Below are 23,187 nucleotides of genomic sequence, written 5' to 3'. Positions count from 1 at the left end.
GCCTTTGGGAGAAAGAAGCCAGCTGAGCTGTGTGATGCCTCTGTTACCTCCCTCCACAAAAGTAGGATCTCCACATGGCTGGGATTTGGTGGGTCTCACTCACTGCGGTGTCCCAGCGTGTGGAGCAGCCCCGTTTACTAAAAACATAAAGCGGTACAACAGCAAGGACGAACCATTGCACACCTACCGGAACGGCCGGGTCTGGAGCGCAGGCCGCATCCAGTGCTGGGGGGACGGGAGCAGCGGGGACTCCCATTCACTGCTGGTGGCAACATCCTGCTCACGTTTAGAACAGGCCGTCCAGGGAGGGCCTTTGAGAAAGGCCAGCCTGCGGGCAGGGCCCACTGGAGGCCTGGCGGAGTTAGGAGAGCGGGGCTCCGCCCAGCGCTGCACCCCATGTGCAGGGAGGGAGGAAAAAAATACGACTCATTGGGAGCTCACTTCGTCCGTCTAAGTCTCTACAAAGGACCCCTCACTTAATCTGCAAAGCCAGGTCCTGTGAGGAAGGCACCCTCAGCTGTATCTTTCCTACGGATGAAACGCCTGAAGCTCCCAGGGGTTGGGGGAGCTCCTCGCCGCTGGGGGAGCCGGGCCTCAGGCCGGCCTGTTTGCCCCATTCTGCTCTCTCCCCTCCCAGCTCGTTTCTCCACCCTGGGTGCACTCTCAGCGTCCCCGAGGAGGTCAGACACAGGTTCAAACGCGTGGCAGCCAGAAAGGCCGGCAGAAAGGAGCGAGGTGCCTGGCGGGCAGGCGTCTGCAGCGGTTCTGGGTGAGATATGGGCGGGGAGAGGGCAGGAGGGGCACAGGCAGAGGGAAAAGAAGTGGTTTATCGAGGAGGTGCCTTCGCACAGTTTACAAGCCCCGCTGCCGACCCAGTTCCTTCCTGCCACACGCCCGCCGGCCTTGTGTGTCCCAGAGCCTCCCCGCCCTCTCCAGAGAGCTGGGACCCAGCAGGTTTTCCTTAGCACCTAAGCTTGGGGAGTAGGTATCATTTCCCGCTGAGGAGACCAAGGCTCAGAGACGCTAATAACCTCTCAAATCACACAGCAAATCAGTCTCAAGGCTGAGGTTCCAACTACGCGTAGGACTCCCAGCCCGGTGCTTCCTCCTCTAGCACAGTGATTCTTAATTTGGGGCAGACTGTGGTCCCCTGGAGATTCTGATGGAAGCTGTCTTCCCCGTGTCGCGAGTGAACATCACACGTGAGTGTGCGTGTTGGGGGCTCACTCATGATGCTGTGATTTTAGGGTTAACATGCTCGGCTTTGCTCCTGGTTTGAGGGACCCCTCTCAGGAGCAGCAGGGGCACGAGAACCTATTAACACCCCCCAAAGAGGAAGGCAGGTTAAAAGGGTGACTCATCACAGAGATGGGTCCCTTCTTCAAAGGCCCAAGGGGGGGCCCCTGGAAACCATCAAAAGCTGAGGCTGGGAAACCCGGCTTCCTGCTTCTGGTCTCGATTCCCCACCACCATCACCACCGTGACCACTAAAAATAAGACCAAACCCAGCACACGCCCTCCCAAGTCATTCTCCTGTGATTTATCTCCCTGCTTCCTGTTGATCGCGAAGGTCGTTTTATTTCACAGCCTCCAACTTCTGTTCACAGCCCACTGGGCACCTCCCCAGCTCGAGAGGAAACGGCATTTTGACAAAGAAAAACCAAGAGAAAGTGGAAGGTGGGAAACAGGGGCTGAGGGGCAGCATCCTGCCTCTCTTCACCCACTTTGCTGGGGGGGCTGGGGACCCCCTCCCACCCAACAGGGGGGCTGCCCCAGGGAACTCTGGCCCAGACCCTGTTCAAACGCTGCCAGGACCAACCTGGCCGAATGCTCGGTTACCGGTCTTAATAAATGGGCCCCCTCTCCCACCTGTGGTTGTGGGGTATGGAAGGCGACATTGCTATCTGGAGTTTTTCACCAGCCCTGGGGGTGGTGAGCACAGGGTCACAGGACACAGGGCCTTTGGAGACAGTTGATGAGAAATGCACATTTGTCCCCTAGAAAACCAAGGGCCTTTGGCCCAGTTTTCTGGTTCTGCTCCCAAAATGCCTTCTTCCGGCTGTATTTTCAGATTCCATCCCCTCCAGGAGGTCTCCCCGGAGCACCAGTAAGACTCAGCTCCACCCTCTCCCCATCTGTTGGTCTCCTTCATAACACTTGTCTTTGTCTCCTGGATGGTGAGCCCTTGGGGGGGGGGGAGCACGGATGGCCTCTTAATCACTCTCTTTAGAAATTACACAACTAATATATGTCCATTGTGTGGAAATATCATAAAAATCAAAGAGCACCCCCTCGTCTAGAATAAAGTTTACCCACGATGCCCCAGGGGGACTGTAACGTGTTGGTGATCTCTCCGCTTTCCTGGGTGTGCACACACTCGCAGGCACCCACCCACGTTTACTCAAGAGAACGGAATCAAACACTATTTCGTGGCCGTCACTCCTCTTGCACCTGCTCAGTCATCTTAACACATTTTTGTATCAATATTTATGTCATTGAAAATCGCTGTGGACTATTCTTTGGAACAGTCGCATCGCAATTGTCTCAACAAGTCTCCTGTGTTGGGCCTTTCGGTTGTATCCCGTTTTCTAACATAACAGCTTCACTGAGCTATAGTTCACGTACCATAAAGCTGACCCCAGGAGTGGAATTGCTGGATCCCAGAATAACTCTATGTTTAGCCCTCTGAAGAACTGCCAAGCTGTTGTCCAAAGCGGCCTCGCCATTTGACGTCCGCACCAGCAGCGCACAGACTCACGCTTCTCCGCGCCCCTGCCAGCCCGCCCGGGCCCCCCGCCTGGCGTTTGAGCCCACGCCCGTGCCCTGAACACAGCAGCCCCGAGTCCGCGCTTGCTGGGCTGAGCATGGGCTCCCCCTGGGCGGAACCCGCTAGCTTCCCTGAAACCCCCTGCACACCCCGCCCCTCAAACACTGAGCCAGGTCAGCCTCGGCCCTTGGAGCAGGGAGCTTCGGGGAGAGGAAGCATTTGAGCTGGGAAACCGTTGTAACAGAAGAGCACGAATTTGGGAGCAGAGTCGACCACCGAGGCCTTGTCGCCTGTTCAGTGGCGGCTCATAATAGTGCCTATGTCATGCGATAATATATAAAATGCTCAGCACAGTGCCTGGCACCCAGCGGCCCTCCCCCTTTGCCCTGGAGGGGGGGGGTGGAGCGTCCCTGTGAGAGGAGCTGGGGAAGGACAGCCAGGCCGATGGAGCACCTGCAGTGACACAGTGGTGTGAGGGCAAATGGCTGGAGGGAGCCGAGCGGAGGGAGTGTGAGAATAAAGCCAGGCAACAGCTGGGGCCAGGTCCCCAGTGAGCTCCATGTATGTGGGGAGTTCGGGTCTCAGACACTGGGCAGGGAGCTGCGGGACCCCGATTTACACCTTTAGAGCTCCCCCTCCAGCACTGGGAGGCTGGGACTGGGAGCAGCAAGACCAGTAAGGGGCCGTTTAAACAAATTTGGGTAGAAGTGAGGAGCCTGGGCCACTGTGACAGTGGGGATAGAAAAGGGCCAAACGGGAGAGAGATTCATGACACAGCATCGCGGGGTATGGCGGCCACGTGGGCTCTGCTGTGGTTCGATTCTCTACAGGCCTCACCTTGTCAAATCCTCACCGCAGCTCTGCAAGGCGGTACCCAGTTCCCCGCTTACAGGTTAGGAAACTAAGGCTTAAAGAAAGCAAGTGAGTTGCCCGAATTCGAAGCAGCAGGGCTATAATTCGAACCCAGTCTGCTTGCTCTGTCTTGGCGTCTCTCTGGGGAAGGGCTTAGCTGCATGGCAAAGCCTGGGACAAGTGGGACAGAAAGCAGGGGCGGACACTCGCTCCCAGTGAGAGGTGACTTGGTGATGTCAGAGCTCAGGTGGGCTGAAGCGGGTGATCAGAGGCCACGACCCAGCCAGCCCGTTTGCAGTGAGAATGGTGCCCAGGTGGAGACCAGGCAGCTTCTTTCTCCTCAAAGCCCCTGGACCCTCTGGGTTCGGGGCCATGCCAGGGACTCACAGGGCTGGTAGCTGAGGCCAGGCTCTGCCCAACAGCTGCCCCCAGCAGTGCTGCAGAGACTCCAGCCCCTTGCAAGAAATGTGAACACGCCGTGCGGAGCGATCCCAGGCCTGCCGCACAGGAGCAGATGAGCTGAGGGCGTGTGGACATAGCACAAGACCCTGTATGGAGTCAGGGCATGGAGGAGGGGACACCGCGAGGGAAGTGCCAAGCTGCCAGGCCTCACACCGAAGGGGGAACCCCTTGCTTCCTCTTTCCTCTGGGTTGGGGAGTGGGGGGGCACGGTCTGTAGTGTGTCCCCCCTCCCCCGCTCTAAGTGACCATGGCCATGGGCTCTTCACAGTCAACTGTTTCTCCCAGACCATAACCAGCTCCTGGGGTAGAGGTCAGGGGTGAAGAGCCACTGGCAAGGTGCCCGTGAGTGAGGGGGTGGCTGCGTAGGTCAGAGGTATGGGGTGTGGTTGTCATGGGACACGTGTTCCCTGATTGACTTGGGGCCCGGCCTAGTTGACCTTTCTGGCTGGGGAAGTGTTCTAGGCCACCAACAGGTGTGTCCAGTGGCCCCTCCCTGAATGTCACTGGACACTCAGAGGCCTCAGTCACGAAGGCGGAAGGAGACAGGAATAGAAGGGGTGCAGTCAGGGTGGGGCCAGAGGCAGGCCCTTCAGGGACAACATCTGGATGCCTGGAGTGGGCCAGCTCCAGGGCCGGGCATTGACTCACAAGGGTTCATCCCCAACATCAATCCCACAGGGCCGACAGTCTCCTTGCCACCTTACAGCTCAGAAACCAAGCTCAGGGAAGAAATCTGCCCCGGGCCACGCAGCTGGCCTGGGCAGAGCTCCTGCCTCCCAAGTTCCCATGCTCGCTTCCTTCTCAGCCCGTCTCGGTCTCACCCTTCCCTCGCTCTGGGATAGAGCCCGTCTGTCAGCTGTGATCACAGGCCTGAGCACCCACCATCCAGCTCCTCACCTAGCTGGGCTCTGCCTTTTAAAGGGACACACACGGCCCCGTTTCAGGCCCCAGGTCTGTTCTGGACAAGATCATATCACAGCAGGGACCACACGAGCAGCCCTAGCAGCTTCCCCAGGCCGGCTCGGATCCGCCCCGGAGAAGCCCTGCTCAGAGGGTAGCCTGCCCCTGGACACACCCCTCCAATCAGGGCAGACGGGTCCTGGGTTTTTCTACGTGAGCGAACAACGTGGTGGTGGCCCCAGCTGACCAGCTCTCAGTACGGTACCTCCTTCACTTAGGGGGGCCGAGCAGGGAGAGAAGCCTGGAGGACCACATGGGTGGGTGAGGCGGGAGCAGCCCTGGGCTCCGAATGCACAGGCCGCCCTCAGAGGGCCCTGCCGCTAACCGGATCTTCAGCTTTGGCAATAACTGATGCAAGAGGCCTCAAAGCGGTTCAGCATGGCCCCCCATCCACAGGCGGTCGGAAGAGACTTCCTAAGGGGAATTCTGGAAGGTTCACGGCCTTCGCCCTCTCTGTCGCCATCAGGATGGTTTTCAGTGCCCGTACGGGCCGGAGCCCTGGCCAGCAGCCCAGCTGACCTCCTCCCACTCCCGCCCTGCCTCTGACAACAGCACTGGTCCCTCAAACTTCCAACCCAAGGACATCCCCTGCGTGACAACAGGTGCCTGATGAGCTGAGGGGCCAGCGATTCTCCAGGCATGAGCTCTCAGCAGCAGGGACAGTGCTGACCAAAGAATCCACCAGAAAAGCCTGTTTCCTAAGAGGAATGGGGTGGCCAATGCTGAGAAGTAGGAATTCACGTGCTTTCTCCACAGCCCCTGGCCAGTAAGCCCGGCACCCCAAAGAGCTGGTCCTGCCCTGGACCAGCCCCCATAGTGAAGCAGCATGGAAGCCGCCAGCCTCCTTCGGGGGCAAGTAGCCACGTGACGATAAACGGCCGGGAGGGCAGTGTTGGGAGAGATCTATCTTTGGAAGGGGATGCCGAGTGGGGTGGGTGGTTCCCTGGCCTTATCAGGCCCCCACAGTCCAGCGTGGCACCAGAGTTAAGCGGCTCTGTGAGAATTCATTCACCCTGGAGCACTGACCGCATCTCTCCCTGGCCGCAGCACGGCGGGGGCTTGGACAGGTCCGGGCAGCTAACAACGGGGAACGCTCTCTGCTTCTCACTGAGGCGGGCGATGGCACACCTGTGCCTTCAGGCCAATGTGTATTTGCCAGGCCCCTCTCATACTTACTGGCTACATGACCTTGGATAAGTCACACATCTTAGGATCTCCTTTCCTCATCTGTAAAACTGAGAATAGGTGTTTCTGAAATTAAACACGGGTCCCTCCTAAAAATGTCCAGTTCTTATTGTCTTACCTTCTCATTTGACTACTGTGATATTGACTAATTCTGATTATTTATTATGCCCCTTGGTGCTTTTTCAATGACTGCAAATTCTTTGATGCTCCTCTCTTCAAAAAGTGGGAACGAACAGCCCTCCCCTTGCATAGTGGCTGGACTTGGCGACTGGCTTCTAATGAAGACCCCGTGGCAGAAGGGATGGCCTGTGACTTACGAGGCAAGTCATAAAAGGCACTGTGGTTTCTGCCTCGTTCCCTCTTGGATCTTTGCTCTTTGGGCCACCCTGTCATGAGGACACTCAAGTGGCCCATGGGGAGGCCCATGTGGGGAGGAACGCGTCTCTCCCACCAACAGCCGGTGCCAACGTGCCAGCCTTCTGGAAGCAGGGTCTCCAGCTGCGGTTGGGCCCTCAGATAACTGCAGCTCTGGCTGAGGTCTCAGCTGTAACCTCTTGAAAGACCCCGAGCCAGAATGTTCCTGAATTTCTGACCCAAAGGAACTCTAAGATATAATAAATGTATATTGTTGCTTCAAGTCGCTACATTTTAGAGTGACTTGTTACATAGCAATAGACAACATATATCCATTTCTTCTAAAAAGGTTGGGAAACTGCATATAGGTGAAGGCTTAGCTATAACTAGATGGACAGCCACAGGAACAAGGTTTGAAAGCTGAGAGTGAAGCAGTGAATGGGGTGGGTATAGCTGTTCCCTTAAACCAGAAAACCTGGTTGAAGACAAAACAGCTTTAGGCTTCTTGGAAGTCAAGGCAAACATGGAAACTCGATGGATCATATTAAAACTATTTTTTTCCTTTTGGCTCTGAATGAGGACATGGGTTTGACGTGTGGGCCTTTAGATAAATAGCACCAGGCGGTGTTGGAATCTTGCAGACATTCTACCTGGATCATGCTGAGCATGTTTCAAATGGTGAACATAGATCGCTTACAATGATGCGTTTTCTGACCCTTTTCAGGGACTCCTGGCATTACAAAATTAGAAGAAGAAAAATACAAAGTGTATTTTTAAAACACTTTACATAGTTACTAGATCAAAAAACAAAGTATAAGAGGATTTGTAGCGAAAAGTCTCCCTTTCACCCCTGCCCCCCATAGGCCAGTTCCTCTTCCCATGGTCAACTCTCTGTGACTGATTTCTGGTTTAATTTTCCAGAGATATTTTATACAAAGAATATGTGTTGTTTGTCCCCTTTAATGCATGAATGGCAGCATGGTCTAGGCATTGTTCTGCACTACGCTTTTTATTACTCAATGTTGATATACAACTTAAAAATAACGTTTCCCCTACCATAACTTTCTATTTTTCTGAGTTTTTAATATCATCCACAATTTGGAAATATAAAAGAGAGTCACAAATATAAAAAGCACTTGTAATCCCACCACCAATGATCATCACTGTTAAATATGTGCTGTTTCGGAGTCTTCTTTCCTTTCCCCTGTGAACACGAAAATGTGTCACATGTTTACTTTTTCAAATCGTAGGGTCACCATTTACCCTCCCTATACCCTCATCTACCTGCCCCACCCTCTTGCTTAATTCTTATAACCCCCCTAAGAGGTTAGCACAATTATCGTACCCATTTTATAGAAAAGTAAAGAGCTAGAAATCAAACTCAGGTCTCTATGACTCCAGGGCATAAGCTCTTCATGACACAGTCCCTGTGTTCCCAGAGCTCATGATCTTTAGGGGAGACCGATATGTAATCAATAATGTTAACTTAAGTCCTGCTGATGTAAGTATGAACCTCAAGTGCTACTGGAGCTTCGTAAAGAAGAAAGTCGCTCGGAGGAGGGAAACACCCTCCAGCAGCGGGGCCGGTGGAGGACGCCCGGAGAGCCAGGCGGGCAGCCCCGAGGGGGGGCGCTCTGCGGCCCGAGGGCTAGAGGAGGGGGCGGCAAGAGGCCGTCTGCCCGGCAGTAGGAACAGGAGTTCCTCGGGCAGCTGCTGGAGTGTTAGACTGGAGCGATTCACACAGATCGCAGCTCCTACAGGTAAGGGCCCCAGGAAGCCCGTCTCTCGGGTGGCAGGCTGAGGGGTGAACGGAGAGGTCATCATTTGGGCAAGTGCGGAGAGACAAGTCAGGGAGGGCTCCTGGCTCCGGGGAAAGCCTAGCAGCACAACCAGCGGGTGACGGAGAATGTACCAGGGAGCACTGCTGCCCCGTCGCACCCTAACGTGGCTGTCTCCTGCCACCCGGGGCTGCCCTTATCGCAGAGGTCGGGTAAGGGCCCTTCCTGTCTGGGGCCACCTGAGCCCTCACCTGGCTGTGGTCTCCAGCACTGGGCCCGACGAGGCAGGAGGGGCTAAGGCGGCTCCAGCTCCAGCTCCAGGCTCTGAGACCACTGAGCGTCAGGCAGCCTCACCCGTCTCCAGGCCGCTCGCGACCCTGTGACTTGCGCCTGGGATTCTGAGCAGCATCACGGACCTCGGCTCTGATGACAGGCGCCCCACCTGTCATTCTCCTCACACCTGAGTTCTGGTCCTCAGGAACTACTCTCAGGCCCCCGGAGCCCGAGGCCCTCCCTCCATCTCGCCATTGCCCCACAGGAAGTGGAGGAAGCGCTGCTCTGGAAGCTGAGCGTGGGGCTGGGCTGGGGCTGGGCTGGGGCTGGGCTGGGCCGGGGCTGGGCCGGGGCTGGGCTGGGCTGGGCCGGGGCCGGGGCTGGGGCTGGGCCGGGGCCGGGGCTGGGGCTGGGCCGGGGCCGGGGCTGGGCTGGGCCGGGGCTGGGCTGGGCTGGGCCGGGGCTGGGCTGGGGCTGGGCTGGGCTGGGCTGGGCTGGGGCTGGGACTGGGCTGGGCCGGGGCTGGGGCTGGGGCTGGGGCTGGGCCGGGGCTGGGCCGGGGCTGGGGCTGGGCCTGGGCCGGGGCTGGGCCTGGGGCTGGGCTGGGGCTGGGCTGGGGCTGGGGCTGGGCTGGGGCTGGGGCTGGGCTGGGCTGGGCTGGGGCTGGGGCTGGGCTGGGCTGGGCTGGGGCTGGGGCTGGGCCGGGGCTGGGGCTGGGGCTGGGCCGGGGCTGGGGCTGGGCTGGGCCTGGGGCTGGGCCGGGGCCGGGGCTGGGCCGGGGCCGGGGCCGGGGCCGGGGCCGGGGCCGGGGCCGGGGCCGGGGCTGGGCTGGGGCCGGGGCCGGGGCCGGGGCTGGGCTGGGGCCGGGGCTGGGCTGGGGCTGGGCCGGGGCTGGGGCTGGGCCGGGGCTGGGCTGGGCCGGGGCTGGGCTGGGCTGGGGCGGGGCTGGGCTGGGCTGGGGCGGGGCTGGGCTGGGCTGGGGCTGGGGCTGGGGCTGGGCTGGGGCTGGGGCTGGGGCTGGGCTGGGGCTGGGGCTGGGCTGGGGCTGGGGCTGGGCTGGGGCTGGGCTGGGGCTGGGGCTGGGCTGGGCCGGGGCTGGGCTGGGCTGGGCTGGGGCTGGGCCTGGGGCTTCCGCACAGGCCATCCACAGGGCTGCCTTCCTGCGCCGGTTCCCGGTAGGGACGCCCACTTCCCTGACACAGACTGCTTTACCAGATTGCACTTTTGGTGCATTGCCACGTCGTCCAGATTCCATGTTCCACCTGCAGGGCTGGACTCCTATGAGCTGCTTCGGCTCCAGCTGCTCCCCGACGCCGGGCTTCGCCGGTGAGCGGGCCGAATTCCGGAGGCTGCCCCACCCAGTCGGCCTGCTCCTCTGCAGTGAGTTGAGCCACGCTCAGCTTGACTTTAGCAAGTGTCTGTGCGTGTCCTCTTGCTCAATATTAACCTAAAGGTCAAGGTGGGGACACAAGACCAGACCAATACAGAATATTTCATATACGTGGCTCTAAAACATAACACTATTTAAAAGATATTTTGAAAATGAAACATCTCGCAATTACCACACAACATATTTTAAAAGGCTTAACGTGCCCAAACATCCTGTGCTCGGGAGCCTCCCCCCTCCCTCTCCCCCTGTGGACCAGTAGATAATATTTCGCATGCATTTTTGGTTGTCTTAACAGCCTCAAATGACCTTTCTTTCAGCTGAAACAATTGAAGCCAAAAATCCAAAATAGAAACCAGGTAGGAAGTAATGTTTAACCTTAACTTGTTAGTCAAGTAAACACCTTTGGGAGAGTCTGCCTGTGCCTGCCAGCAACTGGGCTATATCTCGGGTTCCCTCATAAAACTGTCAGGAGGTCATCTATTCCGAAGTCAAAGTCTATCAAGCCAGCCACCGCCGAAGGCCAGCTCCGAGCATTACTCAACAGGAAAGGGGTGAGCTGGAGAGCGCAACGACTTCCTCCATAGCTCCTGCTCAGTGAGAGTCATCACAAGCTGGTGCTTTCGGAAAAAGGAATTCATTTAAATCCTGCTTATGAAAGAAAATGCCCTCTGTTAAGTAAGGACAGACATTAGTCTGGCAAATCATTGAAGAGCCCAGGTCCAGGCTGGGACTGTCACTACCAACTTTTTTTTTTTTTTTTAAACCCAGAAAAGATCATTTAAGTCAAGAGTACCAGTGGGAAATCCACAGAACAGTCTCCCTCTTAACTCCTGCGTTTTATAAGCACACCACTTCCTCATTTCCAACCCCATCTACTAGGATATTACAGCTCTGGGAAATCCAAGGGTTTTCTTGGAAAATCTCGAGTCTAAACATCAACCGGCTAGGACATTGTTTGGTTGAAAACGTCCAATTAGTTAATACCCCAAATTGGTCTTTCCACAGGGCTCACATATGTACTGGCTTTGGGGGGGGGGGGAGGGGGGAGCCTGATATAAGTAGACAAACAATGAGGAAAAATCTTGACAAGATTCTGTACTACATATTTGTTCTTATTTGTCATTTCAAAAGCACATTTAAAATTTTTAGAATTTCTTAGAAATTTAATATTCTTCTGTGCAAATCCAAATTAGATTAATAAAATCAATACTACTGATGATAAGGTATGGAGTTTAGCAAGGAACTATTATTTTGTCTAGAGACAAGAGCTACCTGGACTGAAAACGCGGGATTTAAAAACACACACACACAACACATTATAAGGTAGGTCAAGGCTGGCCCTGGGGAAAGACAAAACCTAAAGTAGTTTATGTGGGAAAACAGAAGCTAGCGTAACAACCTTGACCACTGCTTTGGTCAAGAAATTACATAGGCCTTAAAAATAATTGTGGACTGGATATATATCCTCTACTTTTCTGTTAAATAAAACATTTTTTTTTGCTATGGACGGAACACCCTAAGGAACCAGTATGTCACCTAAGGTATAACAACAGCATTTAAAATACAGGCTGCGGCAGTAAAGAACTCGGCGCCACGGTTAACTTGAGAAAGTGCAGAGACTTTCACAGAACATTGAGGCGGCTTGAAATGTTAGGAAGAACAGTTCTTGCTAAATGAGAACCAGGCTTGGTCCTGCAACACGTCCCTCTGCATTACTCCCACAATAAAGTTCTAAGCATTAGCTTGCAGAGAACTTTAGAAAAGTGTATTGATCTATCTGTTTATCCACTGTGTTGACCAGGTCACCACCCGACGGGCTACCAAGGGGGACCCTGCTAGAGCGGAAAAGCCGGGGTGCGGGGCGCGTCGTGGCTCAGCCGCCCGAGCTGTGCGGCGAGGCACGCACTTGGCAGGACCGCAGCGTCTCCCTAAGTCAGAGCAAGAAAACGGGGCTGCGGGGAACGAAGGAGAAACGCGGTCCCCGCGACGCCCCAGCCTCGGCCGCGCCTGGGCTGAGAGCGTAACCAGAGGGAAGGCCGGGCTCAGAGCCACTCTGAAGGAAGCGCCCTCAATTCACTAAAACTAGACAGGCCCCGGATCGCCCCCTAATGGTCACCTCGGAAACGAGCTCGATCTGAAACCACTGAATTCACCGATTATTTTCTCTACCGAAAGTTCCCAGAGGCTGATCTCTGTTCTCAGCGCCGGCACGCACGCGAGGTTTTTCTCCCAGAGACGATCTCCAAGTATATTCATGTAAATAACGCTGTAAGTAGATACAGTGTATTTCTCATCTTTAAAACGGCTTCTTTACACTGAACAGTCTTTCAGGTTTTTAAAGTAACACTTGCCCTAGAACGTCTCTCCCTGGCCCCAGCGTTGGGGAAAAATAAAGGGCTTCTGCCGGAGTCTCTTGGCGCCTGGGCCGTGCCGAAGGTTCGGGGCTGGTTCTCGCCGCCACGGTCACTCCCGCGCCCAGGCACCCACCCATTTCTTCCTCCTTGGGGTCATTTGTTGGGGGAGGGGGGGTTAGTCTCCCAAATCGAAAGTTCATGTCCTGTGCCCAGCCTGTCCCCGTATCTTGTATCAAAACCCGACGCCACCACGGCTGGACTTGCAGCCCAAACTACGGAGCCGGGCTCTTCCTAGAAACTCCACAGGAGCGCACCCTGGAGCCCCGCAGGGCGGCCCCCAAGGGCACCCGGCATTTAGAAACCCGCATCCCTGCGGGCGGGATACCCGCACCTCCTTTTTATTTTCGGCAAGGCCCTGGTCTCGTTATCTGCAAAGCTGGGGTGTCTCCCACTTGGCTGGGACCTGGGGAGGCTAACGGGGTGGAGCCTGAGAAGCACGGAGCCTCGAGGGGCAGCTGTTCTCAGCACCCCTCGCTCCAACAGGCGAGTATCTTAGTAGAGGCTTTGCGCTGCCCCTCGGGGGCGCCAGGCTCCCCAGAGGGTCACTTTCCCCCGTGGCCCCTTTCTGAGGCCACCCTCCACATTCTTCCGTGTGTTTGCGTTCCACAGACACCGGAGCCCCGCTGGCGGGGCTGGTGTTGGCGGCTGGGGACAAGACGTTGGAAGCTGTCCGCGAGGACTGTGAGAAGCAACAAAGGGGCGCCAGTTCCCGTCCGGGGTCTTCCAGGATGAGCGCGTCTGTGACTGGGCGGGCGGTGCCGAGACTGCGGACCCTCCGGATTGTTGGGGCTCTTGCGCCCCCTAGTGGCCGCGAACAAGACTTTTTAAAAACCCGCTTTAGCCAACGCGGCCGCTCGACGTGTTTTCTGTTTTCTGCGTCAGGAACAGTCGGTGTTGAGAGACCAGCGCGAGTTGGACGCAGTCGGTTCTATTCCCGGCCGAGTGAAGATAAAGCCCGCAGAGGACAAGGGACAGGCGGCGTCACCTCCCTGCCACTGGCTCGCGAGCGCTCAAGACAACGGCCTTTGCTGCTGTGTGGAAGGGGCCTTTGAGCATCTCTCTAAACAGCAATTTTTCGCCACAGGGTTATTTACAAGCCAAGGTAATAATTAAATATGCCCAAGACTATGAATCTATTCTTCTCTGCCCAAACCCTTCATTTTTATAATGGGTAATGATAGTAAAAACTTCAATTAACCAGAACCCTTAATTAGCATGATTTCCCCTCTTTCGCTCCATTTTTAATACAAAGGGGGGGGGGGGCGGACGGGGACGGGGGACGGGGGACCGGGGACGGGGGACGGGGGGGGGACACACCGAACAGGAGCTGGAAAGGAATAAAAACTTTTTCGACAATTTTTTTTTACTGTGGTGGAATTGTAACCTTTTTCTATTCCTTCTGCTTTTTTCTTTATTGTTATATTGTTACATAAAAATCAAAGAGAAGGGTAATATATAGAAACTGGGAACATATTCTGTAACAGTTTCTATTCTACATCCATAGATCTGAAGAGCAGAATTCAGACTGAGCTTGCTAAATCCGTCAAAGATCCTAGATCTCCGAGGTACAGTGGAGGTCACCATACTCTATCAAGACAAAAAACAGGTCACTTGGAGTATATTTCTTTCCATATAAGCTGAAACCAGGGTTTTATATAGTTAACTTTAAACTGATTTGAAAATAAATTTACCAGAACATTGCTTATTCAGAAGCACCAATCTTACGCAAAATCTCGCTGCAGTATAAAACGCAGCCCACAGAGTAACTCAGGCTAAGTAACCACCGTGAGTTGAAAGCTCATGACACCAAGTCCATCTATTTAAAATACTGTTTATTTGTGATTTCACATTAATTAGCATTACATCTAAGAGCAATATCAGGTATCATTTATACATTTTCCACAGGACACAGAAGTTCATTGGCTCATTCTTTATGCCAAAGCAAGTAAATAGAGGCATTAGCAAAAGGTGCAAATAGTTCACTGTTGTAGTTTAAAAAATATTAATGCACACTGCATTCATTTAAGATATATATATTTTTAAAAAGTTATGGAAAAGCATAGTTCACAGGTTACTGTTTCTACATACATTGTAATACAACATAAATGATGTAGAACATAAAAAAACAAAACCCTCAAATACAGAATTAAGTTGAAAGTATCCACTAAGAGATTAAAACACTGATTCCAGTAGTTGGTGAGATCTAGAATGAAATTTTCGGCTCTGTTTCAACTTTGCATCACCATACATGTACAAACAGAACCCGCCCATAACACACTGTGATCAATGTAACGTTTTACATGCCAGCTCACCCTCCAGAAACACTTTGGATTTTTTTTTACCCACTGACCACTTTGGATCATTGATTTTACATTGATTTGTGACATCACTTGGGTGAAGGGGGAAAAACTATATTAAGCCTAGGTTTAAATCTGTATTTACATTAGAAAGTTAACTGAAAAGATTAAAAATTTTTGTAAAAATCAAGAGGTGGTAGTTTTCTCACTGGGGGAGGGAGGTTAGACCTACCAATTTCTTCTAGTGCTGCCTTCTAAAGATACGTCAGTTAAAAGGATCTGACCCTTTACAACTGAACTATCAACCAAGAAATACAATGGTTTTGGTAGAGAAGCAGAATTTTAGAAATTTGGAACTTGTTTTGAATAAATTACACTTCAAATCCTATCGTGACTGAGTCAGTGTCAAACCAGAACTCTCTTCACGACCCCTCTGATTCCAGTAGGGAATCACTGCTCACTCTTTCCTCTGTCCTTTCATTTGGTCACCAGATGCGAGCTGCTTCATTCACCCGCGATACTGAGAAATACGCTGTAAGGTTCAAGTATGAACCTAGTTATACCTTTAAACCCTCTAACCCCGTGTGATACCAAGTCCCTGGATTCTTGAATTATATTTGAGTATACTTAGTACCAAGCAGCCTCAAATCTGCTCTGTTGTTAAATGATTGGCTAATATGCTTATGACATTTTATACTGAATGGTATACAAACATCTCAACATACAAAAATTGTTTTTTGCCAGAGTTAAACTAAATAACTCATGTTACATGTACAAAATCCCCTTTGTTGAAAAATAAGGGGCTTTCTAAACGAATAAAAAAGGAAGTTTTCAAAAATTATATTTTACTAAAATGACCTTTTTTTGGCAAACAAAGTTACTTCAGGTGAGGAAATTTTATACTATGAATAAAATTCCAAATGAATCCTTTCTTATTTTTTTTTAAAAAAATTATGTGCCAGTGTATACTAATGCTATAGATTCTTATCTTAGAAGCTTTTTAAAGCATTCTGTTAATGCCCATTGAAACAATGGGAACCAAAAAGGTACAGTCAATAATCAAGGATAAAAAATTAAAATCTGATTACCAAGTAAAGCAGGTGTAGAGAAATAAAAATTCTCTCCCTCGTTCACTGGTAATTTCTTTCCAACAGATACTACAGAGAAGGCCTGAAGTAATTCAGACAGATATCTGTTTGTGGTGAATTCTAACACTTCGTGAGGGTAAAGCTAATCAAAACTTGCAATTGTTTAAAACTTCAAAGCCTTTTTTTGACATATAAAATGAGAGATGAATTTGAAAGCTTTTCTCCATAATGTTTTTCTTCAGTAAAACCCATTTCCAGTTCTCAGAGTCCAGTTTGCCACATGCCCCCATCTGTCCTACCACCGTGTACTAACAATCACCTTCAACGTGGTACTTAAATGTGCAACGTCACATCGTAATAGCAACATGAAAAGGCCTCAGGCTTCGACTCTCTCCTTTTTTTTGTTCTTTTTCAGAAAAGAAGGAGTGCGGAACTTCTTCTTTTTCTTGGACGGTGATTTTGAAGGTGAGCCTTCAGGGGACAGGACTTCTTCAGTTTTCTCTGGAGACTTAATGGTGATCTCGATGTTTTCTACGGTCGTGCTCGTAGTTAACCGACTCACTCGCTTGGCCAGCTCACCTTCTACATCGTGCATGTCACCCTGGCCGTTCACGACCATGACGGGCACTTCCATGGAGGTGAAGCTCTTGGAAAATAGCTCATGGTTTTCTACAAAAGGGGAGGGTTTGGGGTTATTTTATATAGTTAATATCTATGTTTCATTTTACAAAACTGAAATGTTTTGGCAAAATACTAAGGCATTATTTAATTCCAATAAAGATAGGTCATTGTTTTAATGGACTATAGATCTATTAGCATAAGGCAATTTTTCTTAAATAGGATAAAGGGGAAAGTTGTTAGACCAAAAAAATGAAGGCTGGGTAAGTACAGTTTGATGACTTGACAGTTTCACTGTACATCAAGTCAATATAAATGAAGAAGACAACATATATATTTCTTTAATTTTGGGGTCATTTGGGAATCAAAATTGAAAAGATTTCATGCTTCTGATTCAAAGACATATGACAAACCAATTTTAATTTCACAAATTCTTAAGAACTATGAGTTACCAAAATCCAGATTAATATAAGTCAATATAAATGCTGAACAAAATAAAAATATAAAATAATTGGGAGCTTTAAGTAAAATCCACGGCAAACTTACTGCACTCAGGTGTTTGATTTCCTTACAGAAACACAAATGACAGAGGAACAAACTCTTTAGATTAACTCAGTGAATACTTTGGGAAATTACATTGAATACCTTCTAATTTCTCAGGGATATTTTGCGGTGACTGAGTTTGAGACTGAATTTGTGAAACAGATGAAGCGTCATCTGAGAGTAACTCCTGCTCAGCATCTGTTGGATAAGAGTTTAGTTAAAAGCCATGCAAAACAAAGCAGCATAAGATTTTAGGAGGTTAGTGCACACGTCAAATGCCTGCATACAGAGATGAGGAACCCTTCAGCAATGAGCTGCGCATGCTACGGTCACCCCGCATCTCAATAACTTGTGCATTATGGGGAAGTTAATGTGTTAGAACTTCTGGCTGCGAGCAGAAATATACATGCTTACTAAGGAAGCATGGCTACTGGCAGCCCAGGCAGATAATATGTACTCATTTAGCTTTTCCTAGAGTGTTAGAAAACTAAAATATATTGAGCAGCCAGAGGAAAGAATTATGAGGCCTCACCAATGATGCTACATTGATGAGGCACAATGCTTCTCTGAACTTTTGAACAATATCCAATTAGTGATTCCTGTCAGAGGATGTTAGTGAGCTAACGCAGAAGGTCATAATGAATGTGGAAGAAACTATAAAGTTGTATGTAAAAAGTGATGGTTCTAGAGTATAATATTTGTTACCTGGCATCTTTAGGCTTTCAAAAAATAAGAGATTAAAGAGGGACATTTTACAAAATACAGAAACAGAGAAAGTCCCCATCCTTATGTTAGAATAAGCAAATGCAACAGTACCACTTAGAGCATGTAGGATAATTACATTAATGAGTCAGAATGACTCTCTTTTGACAAAGACACTAACATGATGATGAAAACTGTTCCCTGGACGATCCAAGTGTCATTAGTTCTTCCTACTTGATACCTAACACGGACAAAAATTGTTCAACTACTGGTTAAAGAATTGCATTGGGTAAAAATTTTAACTGTATGTTGTGGATGCTCTAAAGCAGAGGCTCATACTCTCTTTGGGGATCACAAACTTCTTGTCCCCCAACCTTGAACCCCTTCCCAAATATCAGACACAATTAAGTATATATTTTTAAGATGGCTCATGGACTATTTGAAGTTTATACAAAGACCCAAGATTGAGAGCCCCTGCTTTAAAGAATCTCTTATTCTTTTTAAAAAATATATAACTTTATTGATTTCAGACAGAGGAAGGGAGAGGGAGAGGGACAGAGAGAAACATCAATGATGAAAGAGTCATTGATCGGCTGCCTCCTGCAAGCCCCCAACTGGGGATCGAGCCTGCACCGACTGGGAATCGAACTGCGATCTCCTGGATCCTAGGTAGATGCTCAACTGCTGAGCAACGCCCAACCAGGCAAGAATCTCTTATTCTTGAGAAAACAGGACCTCATATTCTAGCTGGGTGTTTTCATTAACAATTGTAAAATATAATCCTTAGGGTTCTGAAGTCAGGAGAACTCAAACTAGAGGGTCCATGTGCTTAAGGAAAGTCACATCAAAATTCTAGCAGTTTGCTTTATATTTTGATTTTGAAATTACAATGTTGGCACCTTGAGACACACAGGAACAACAGAAATCTTACAAAGCTTTAAAGCCACATACTTGAGAATCTATAATTATGTCAAAGTAGAAAGTTTTTGAAAAGCCACAAACTCTGAAATGTTTAAATCTATTAACATATCTACATTCACTTTAGCTAGGAATTCTTTACTCATCTGGGGATTTCACATTACTTTAGAAGACCTTTTGTTACCAATCAGATTCCTTTCTGAGGAAAACAGTTTTCACCACATGTTAACATACATGGTCTGTGGCAGCTTGTTCAAGTTCAGCTTCATCTATACTCAGGGTTAGGAGAGATGACATAGAACCATCGATTGTGAAAGAAACATTTCAAGAAAACACTGACTGCCTTCTATCCTTCAACTCAGGTGCTCTGTTGTTAACAGAGTGGTTATCCTAGGCTTAATCTAAAAATGAACTCACCTTCCAGGCCTTGCTGTTTACGTTCGATTGTCTTCTTATACTCTTCAAGTTCTCCTTCTGTGAGATGGCTGAAGGGGTTGGGAGGAGCTGGTGGGGCAAGATCGTCATCTTCAAATTGCATGGTCTTGCAAAGAAAAGTATTGACCAGTTACCAAGAGCTTTACTTATATTGATTTATAATGTATATTTACATATATATATGTAAATATATATGTAAATATATATGTGTAAATATACACATATATGTATATGTATATATATGTAAATATACATATATATATATATATACTTCAAACACACACATAAATGTCTATATGATGTTTGTGACACCTTATAACAATAAGAAATGACAGAGCAACATGCTTTGTTTAAAATATTCCTATTAGGGCTTTGTTTAAAATACTCCAGATTAGTGCTTTTAGACTACTGATCCAATGGGCTAAAACTGCCAGTGATGTTTCTGCAATAAGCCTGCATAAGTCAATTTTAATAACTCTTTCTTAAAAATATAAAACTAAGCCCAAGTTCTAATAAGCTTAACATAACTGAAAAGTATCTTTAAAAGAACTACATTTCCAAAAGCCTTTGTGAAAACGTATTAGAAAAATGAAACGGTACCCGAAGGACGTCTTTAAATGTGCTATGAAAATAAACTCGTGTTTGCTCTAGGAAAGGAGTTAATGAGATTTTACCTGGAAGACTAGACCCATGCATTTTTTTTAAAAAGATTTTTTTTACTGATTTTTAGAGAGAGAGGACAGGAGGGGAAGAGAGAGAAACATCAATGTGAGACCGAAATATCGTTCAGCTGCCTCTTGCATGCCCCCTACCATGAATTGAACCGCAACCTGGGCATGTGCCCCAACCAGGAATCGAACTGGCAATGTTTCAGGGCACAGGGCGACGCTTAACCAACTGAGCCACCCGGGCCAGGGAGAAACCATGCATTAAAAAAAGTTCCCAAAACCCCACTAAAATGATAGTAAAGGAACACCATCAAACATGGCATAAACTTTTAAGGAGAAGAGAATGGGAGAGGAGACAGCAGAGGGTGAGAGAGGCTGTCGCACTCCGGAGCTGGAAAGGAGGCGGGTGAAGAGTGGGCAGCAGCGCTGAGGACATGGAACCTCAGCCCTGCAAAGAAGGACGCAGATAGAAGCATGCTCAGTGCCCGTAGAAGGGCTCAGAAACTAGAGGCCTCAGGTCCCACAGAAGGTGGCAGTGAAGAGAAGTGAGAAGGGAAAAGTAAGAATCTGAATAAGGAGCAGAGTCTCGGGTCTCCTTTCCTGCTGCCTACGGCCATACATTTACCCCTCCTGCCTCCGTAGGAGATCAGAGGCTTCTTCTGAGCAGCTGATTAGGGGACATAAAGTACAGCCGAGGGATCCCAGAACGCTGGTGGGAGGCTGGCAGGGGACTAGAGAATTCTCCAGATAAACTAATGGGCCCAGATAAAAGAATGACAGATATTAAGATCTGGGAATTCCCCAGAAAAACCACCTGATCCACACCCAACGTCCCTGCAGCGAAGCTCACCCATCCCCAAGCCCTGCACATGCCCAGAGGTTCTGACTGGCTCTCAGGGCGTCATCCTTACGGATAAACAGACACCACAGATCGCCAGACAGCTGAGGAAAGCTTCCAACACGGGAGAGAGGGGCCAGAATAAACAAGAAAACGGGAACTCAGAAGAAACAAAGAAAACAAAGGCAGCTGAAGAAGGTTTCAAACTGATTCCCCAGAGCAATAAGAGGAAATCATGTAACCGTAAAAGACCAGGGTGTTATTAAAAAAAAAAAAGAAAACATTCAGGGAATAAGAAGTTTTAAAAATTAAAAAACACACGCCAAAATAGAAAATTAAATAGGAGAGTTAGAAAATAAAGTCCAAAACATTCTCCTAGGGAGTAGGATAAAAAGATAGAGAGACAGCAAGTAGAAAAACCAGAGGCTCAGTCAAAGAAGAGGAAAGAAACAGGAAGGAAAAACTATTGAAGAAATACTTAAAAAAAAAAAGTCCCAGAACTGAAGGGTATGACTCTGCAGATTGAAAAGGTTACTAAAAGACTAAACTGAAATCTACTACAAAGCATACCAGCATAAAACTTCAGAAAAGCAGTGATGTAAAAAAGATTCAAAAATGGGTCATAACACTCCCCCACTTCTCCATAACATGGCGTGAGGGGACAAGAGAGTGGTACTTCTCATATTTGGAGGGGAAATTATTTCTAAACTAAAACTCTATATCCATGACATGCACATTTGAAGGCAGAACACAGGATTTCAGATGGTTGCCGTTTATGTGTCCTTTTTGAGAAAGCTATGACGTGATGTGTGCGGTGATAAAGGAGCAAGAAAGCAGAAGCAGGAAACGGGACACTATGCAGGCGAGCAGCACGGGAACCCTCCCCATGAGCCTGTGCCGCTGGCCCGAAGAGCCACCCGTCCAGATCCGGACCAGAATGACAGAGGCTGGAGCTGAGAGGTTACCTGCTACCTCTGAACCCATGGAAAGTAATATAAAGAGGAACTCTATAATTCTGTTGAAAAGTTTGGGAAGAACTAAGCCACTGTACTCGAAATACTAAGCCAATGAGTAAAGAAGGTAATGATTAACTCCAGGGGGAGGAAAGTTGTATAAGAAAGGAAATGTGTTCATAGGATACTGTCTGAATCAGCAGTAAACATTAATAATATAAACAACAAAAGCTGATTTAACAAAAAAACTATGATATAACCTCACTGGGAGAATGAAAAAGGAAAGCATTGTATAGTTAAAATCCTCATCTTCCATAAAAGAAGTCACTACCATCTTTCACTGATTCTAAGATGCACATTTCCCCAACTCTAACAATGGGATTCATCTTATAATTGATGGTTTCCTAATGTTATAATTGTGATGACTGTTTCTTTTTTAGTGATGCATAAAATAATGGTACTTCTTATAGTCAATGACATATATTTGATGAAATACAGGTGATGTCTAAAATTGACAAATTAAGAAAAAGCAGAATACAGTTGCTCTTTAGAAACATGAAAGTAGTAAATCCTAGAAGAAAGTCCTTGCCCCCTAGAAATTGGAAATCGAAGGTGTCATTTAAGTCTTATGGATTACTTGACTTTTTAACTTGTGCTTATATTAACTTTAGTGAAAATAAATATTCACATTTAAAACGCAAAGACATTAATGTGGTAGAAGAAAAACAAAGTTCATACTGCTTTGTGGACTTACAGAAGGAGGCTTATCTATAACAATTCCAGCAAGCAACTGAGATTGTGGTCCTGCTGTTTTCAGGTCATACCGGTTTTGTTCTCGAATCTGAATTGAAAAAAAACAGCAACAAGTTCTTGGGGGCAACTATGCAGATGATCTTTACTACCTGACCACACAAAGAAAGGGCCTCTTTGCTCCCACCTCCATAAAGCCCTCCTTACCACCCTAACAAGGCACATTACTCCTCCACCCTTCCTGACGTGATTCCCTGCTGTCTTCTGTTGTTAGAGAAATATACTTTTCACTGAGACCATGGCTCTTAGCAACAGAAATAGGTTTAATACGTCTTTCCCACGTGGCCCACTCACCAGTGACTAACACAGAGCTGAAGGATTCAATACAAGCCAAAATTATACTGAATGACATTTCAAATTCTTCTGGATTCCAACCCCTGAGCTTAGTATTAATCAGATCCAATCATTGACAATTTAACCATAAAACAGCATAAAAATGTACCCCCCTGGGCACAGAAGACCATGTCTTACCTTATTTCTCTTTTCTAGCACCTCATTTGGGTTTGTGTTTAAAGGAACAAACTGATTTGGATCTTCAATTTTGATAGGTGTTCCACTGCTCACTTTAGAAGAGTCCTCTGCTTTCATCCACTAAAGAATCAAAAATTTTCTAGCATGAAGCTTTGTGTTAAGGAAATATGGTAGGTTTTATTCATTGATGCAAGGAGGGGGCACATATACTTCCAATATTCTAAAGAATTTCACTAAGCTGTATTTAGCGGTCAATTAGGGTATATCTCACACTACTTAGAAAAAGGCTCACAATCAGCATTCAATTAAAAAAACAAATACTGTTAAATATTCATATGAATACACAATTTTGCTGCTATGTAAATTTCCTCCTTTTGGCATTTTAAATATGATAATGAAAATATTTCAAGC

General features: G+C 48.7%; 1 protein-coding gene across 2 annotated transcripts in view; it reads right to left on the bottom strand.

The window, feature by feature from the left end:
- Nucleotides 1–14,250: 14,250 nt before the first annotated feature.
- ADD3 (adducin 3) overlaps nucleotides 14,251–23,187 on the bottom strand; it is a 98,303-nt gene continuing 89,366 nt past the window's right edge. Inside the window, exons 11-15 of one of the 2 annotated variants that reach the window (XM_016212123.2) lie at nucleotides 22,777–22,896; nucleotides 22,250–22,336; nucleotides 19,019–19,142; nucleotides 17,084–17,179; nucleotides 14,251–16,489 (exon numbers count right to left, since the gene is read on the bottom strand). In XM_016212123.2, the coding sequence (XP_016067609.2) occupies nucleotides 16,197–16,489; nucleotides 17,084–17,179; nucleotides 19,019–19,142; nucleotides 22,250–22,336; nucleotides 22,777–22,896 (720 nt within the window). In that variant the 3' untranslated portion in view covers nucleotides 14,251–16,196. The remainder of the gene's footprint in view (nucleotides 16,490–17,083; nucleotides 17,180–19,018; nucleotides 19,143–22,249; nucleotides 22,337–22,776; nucleotides 22,897–23,187) is intronic. The other variant, XM_016212124.2, reaches the window with a different exon arrangement.

The sequence above is a fragment of the Miniopterus natalensis genome, chromosome 14 (assembly GCF_054644295.1).
Source record: "Miniopterus natalensis isolate mMinNat1 chromosome 14, mMinNat1.hap1, whole genome shotgun sequence".
NCBI lineage: Eukaryota > Metazoa > Chordata > Mammalia > Chiroptera > Miniopteridae > Miniopterus > Miniopterus natalensis.
The sequence above is the reverse complement of the archived record's forward strand: the minus strand, read 5'-3'. Positions and strand labels throughout refer to the sequence as shown.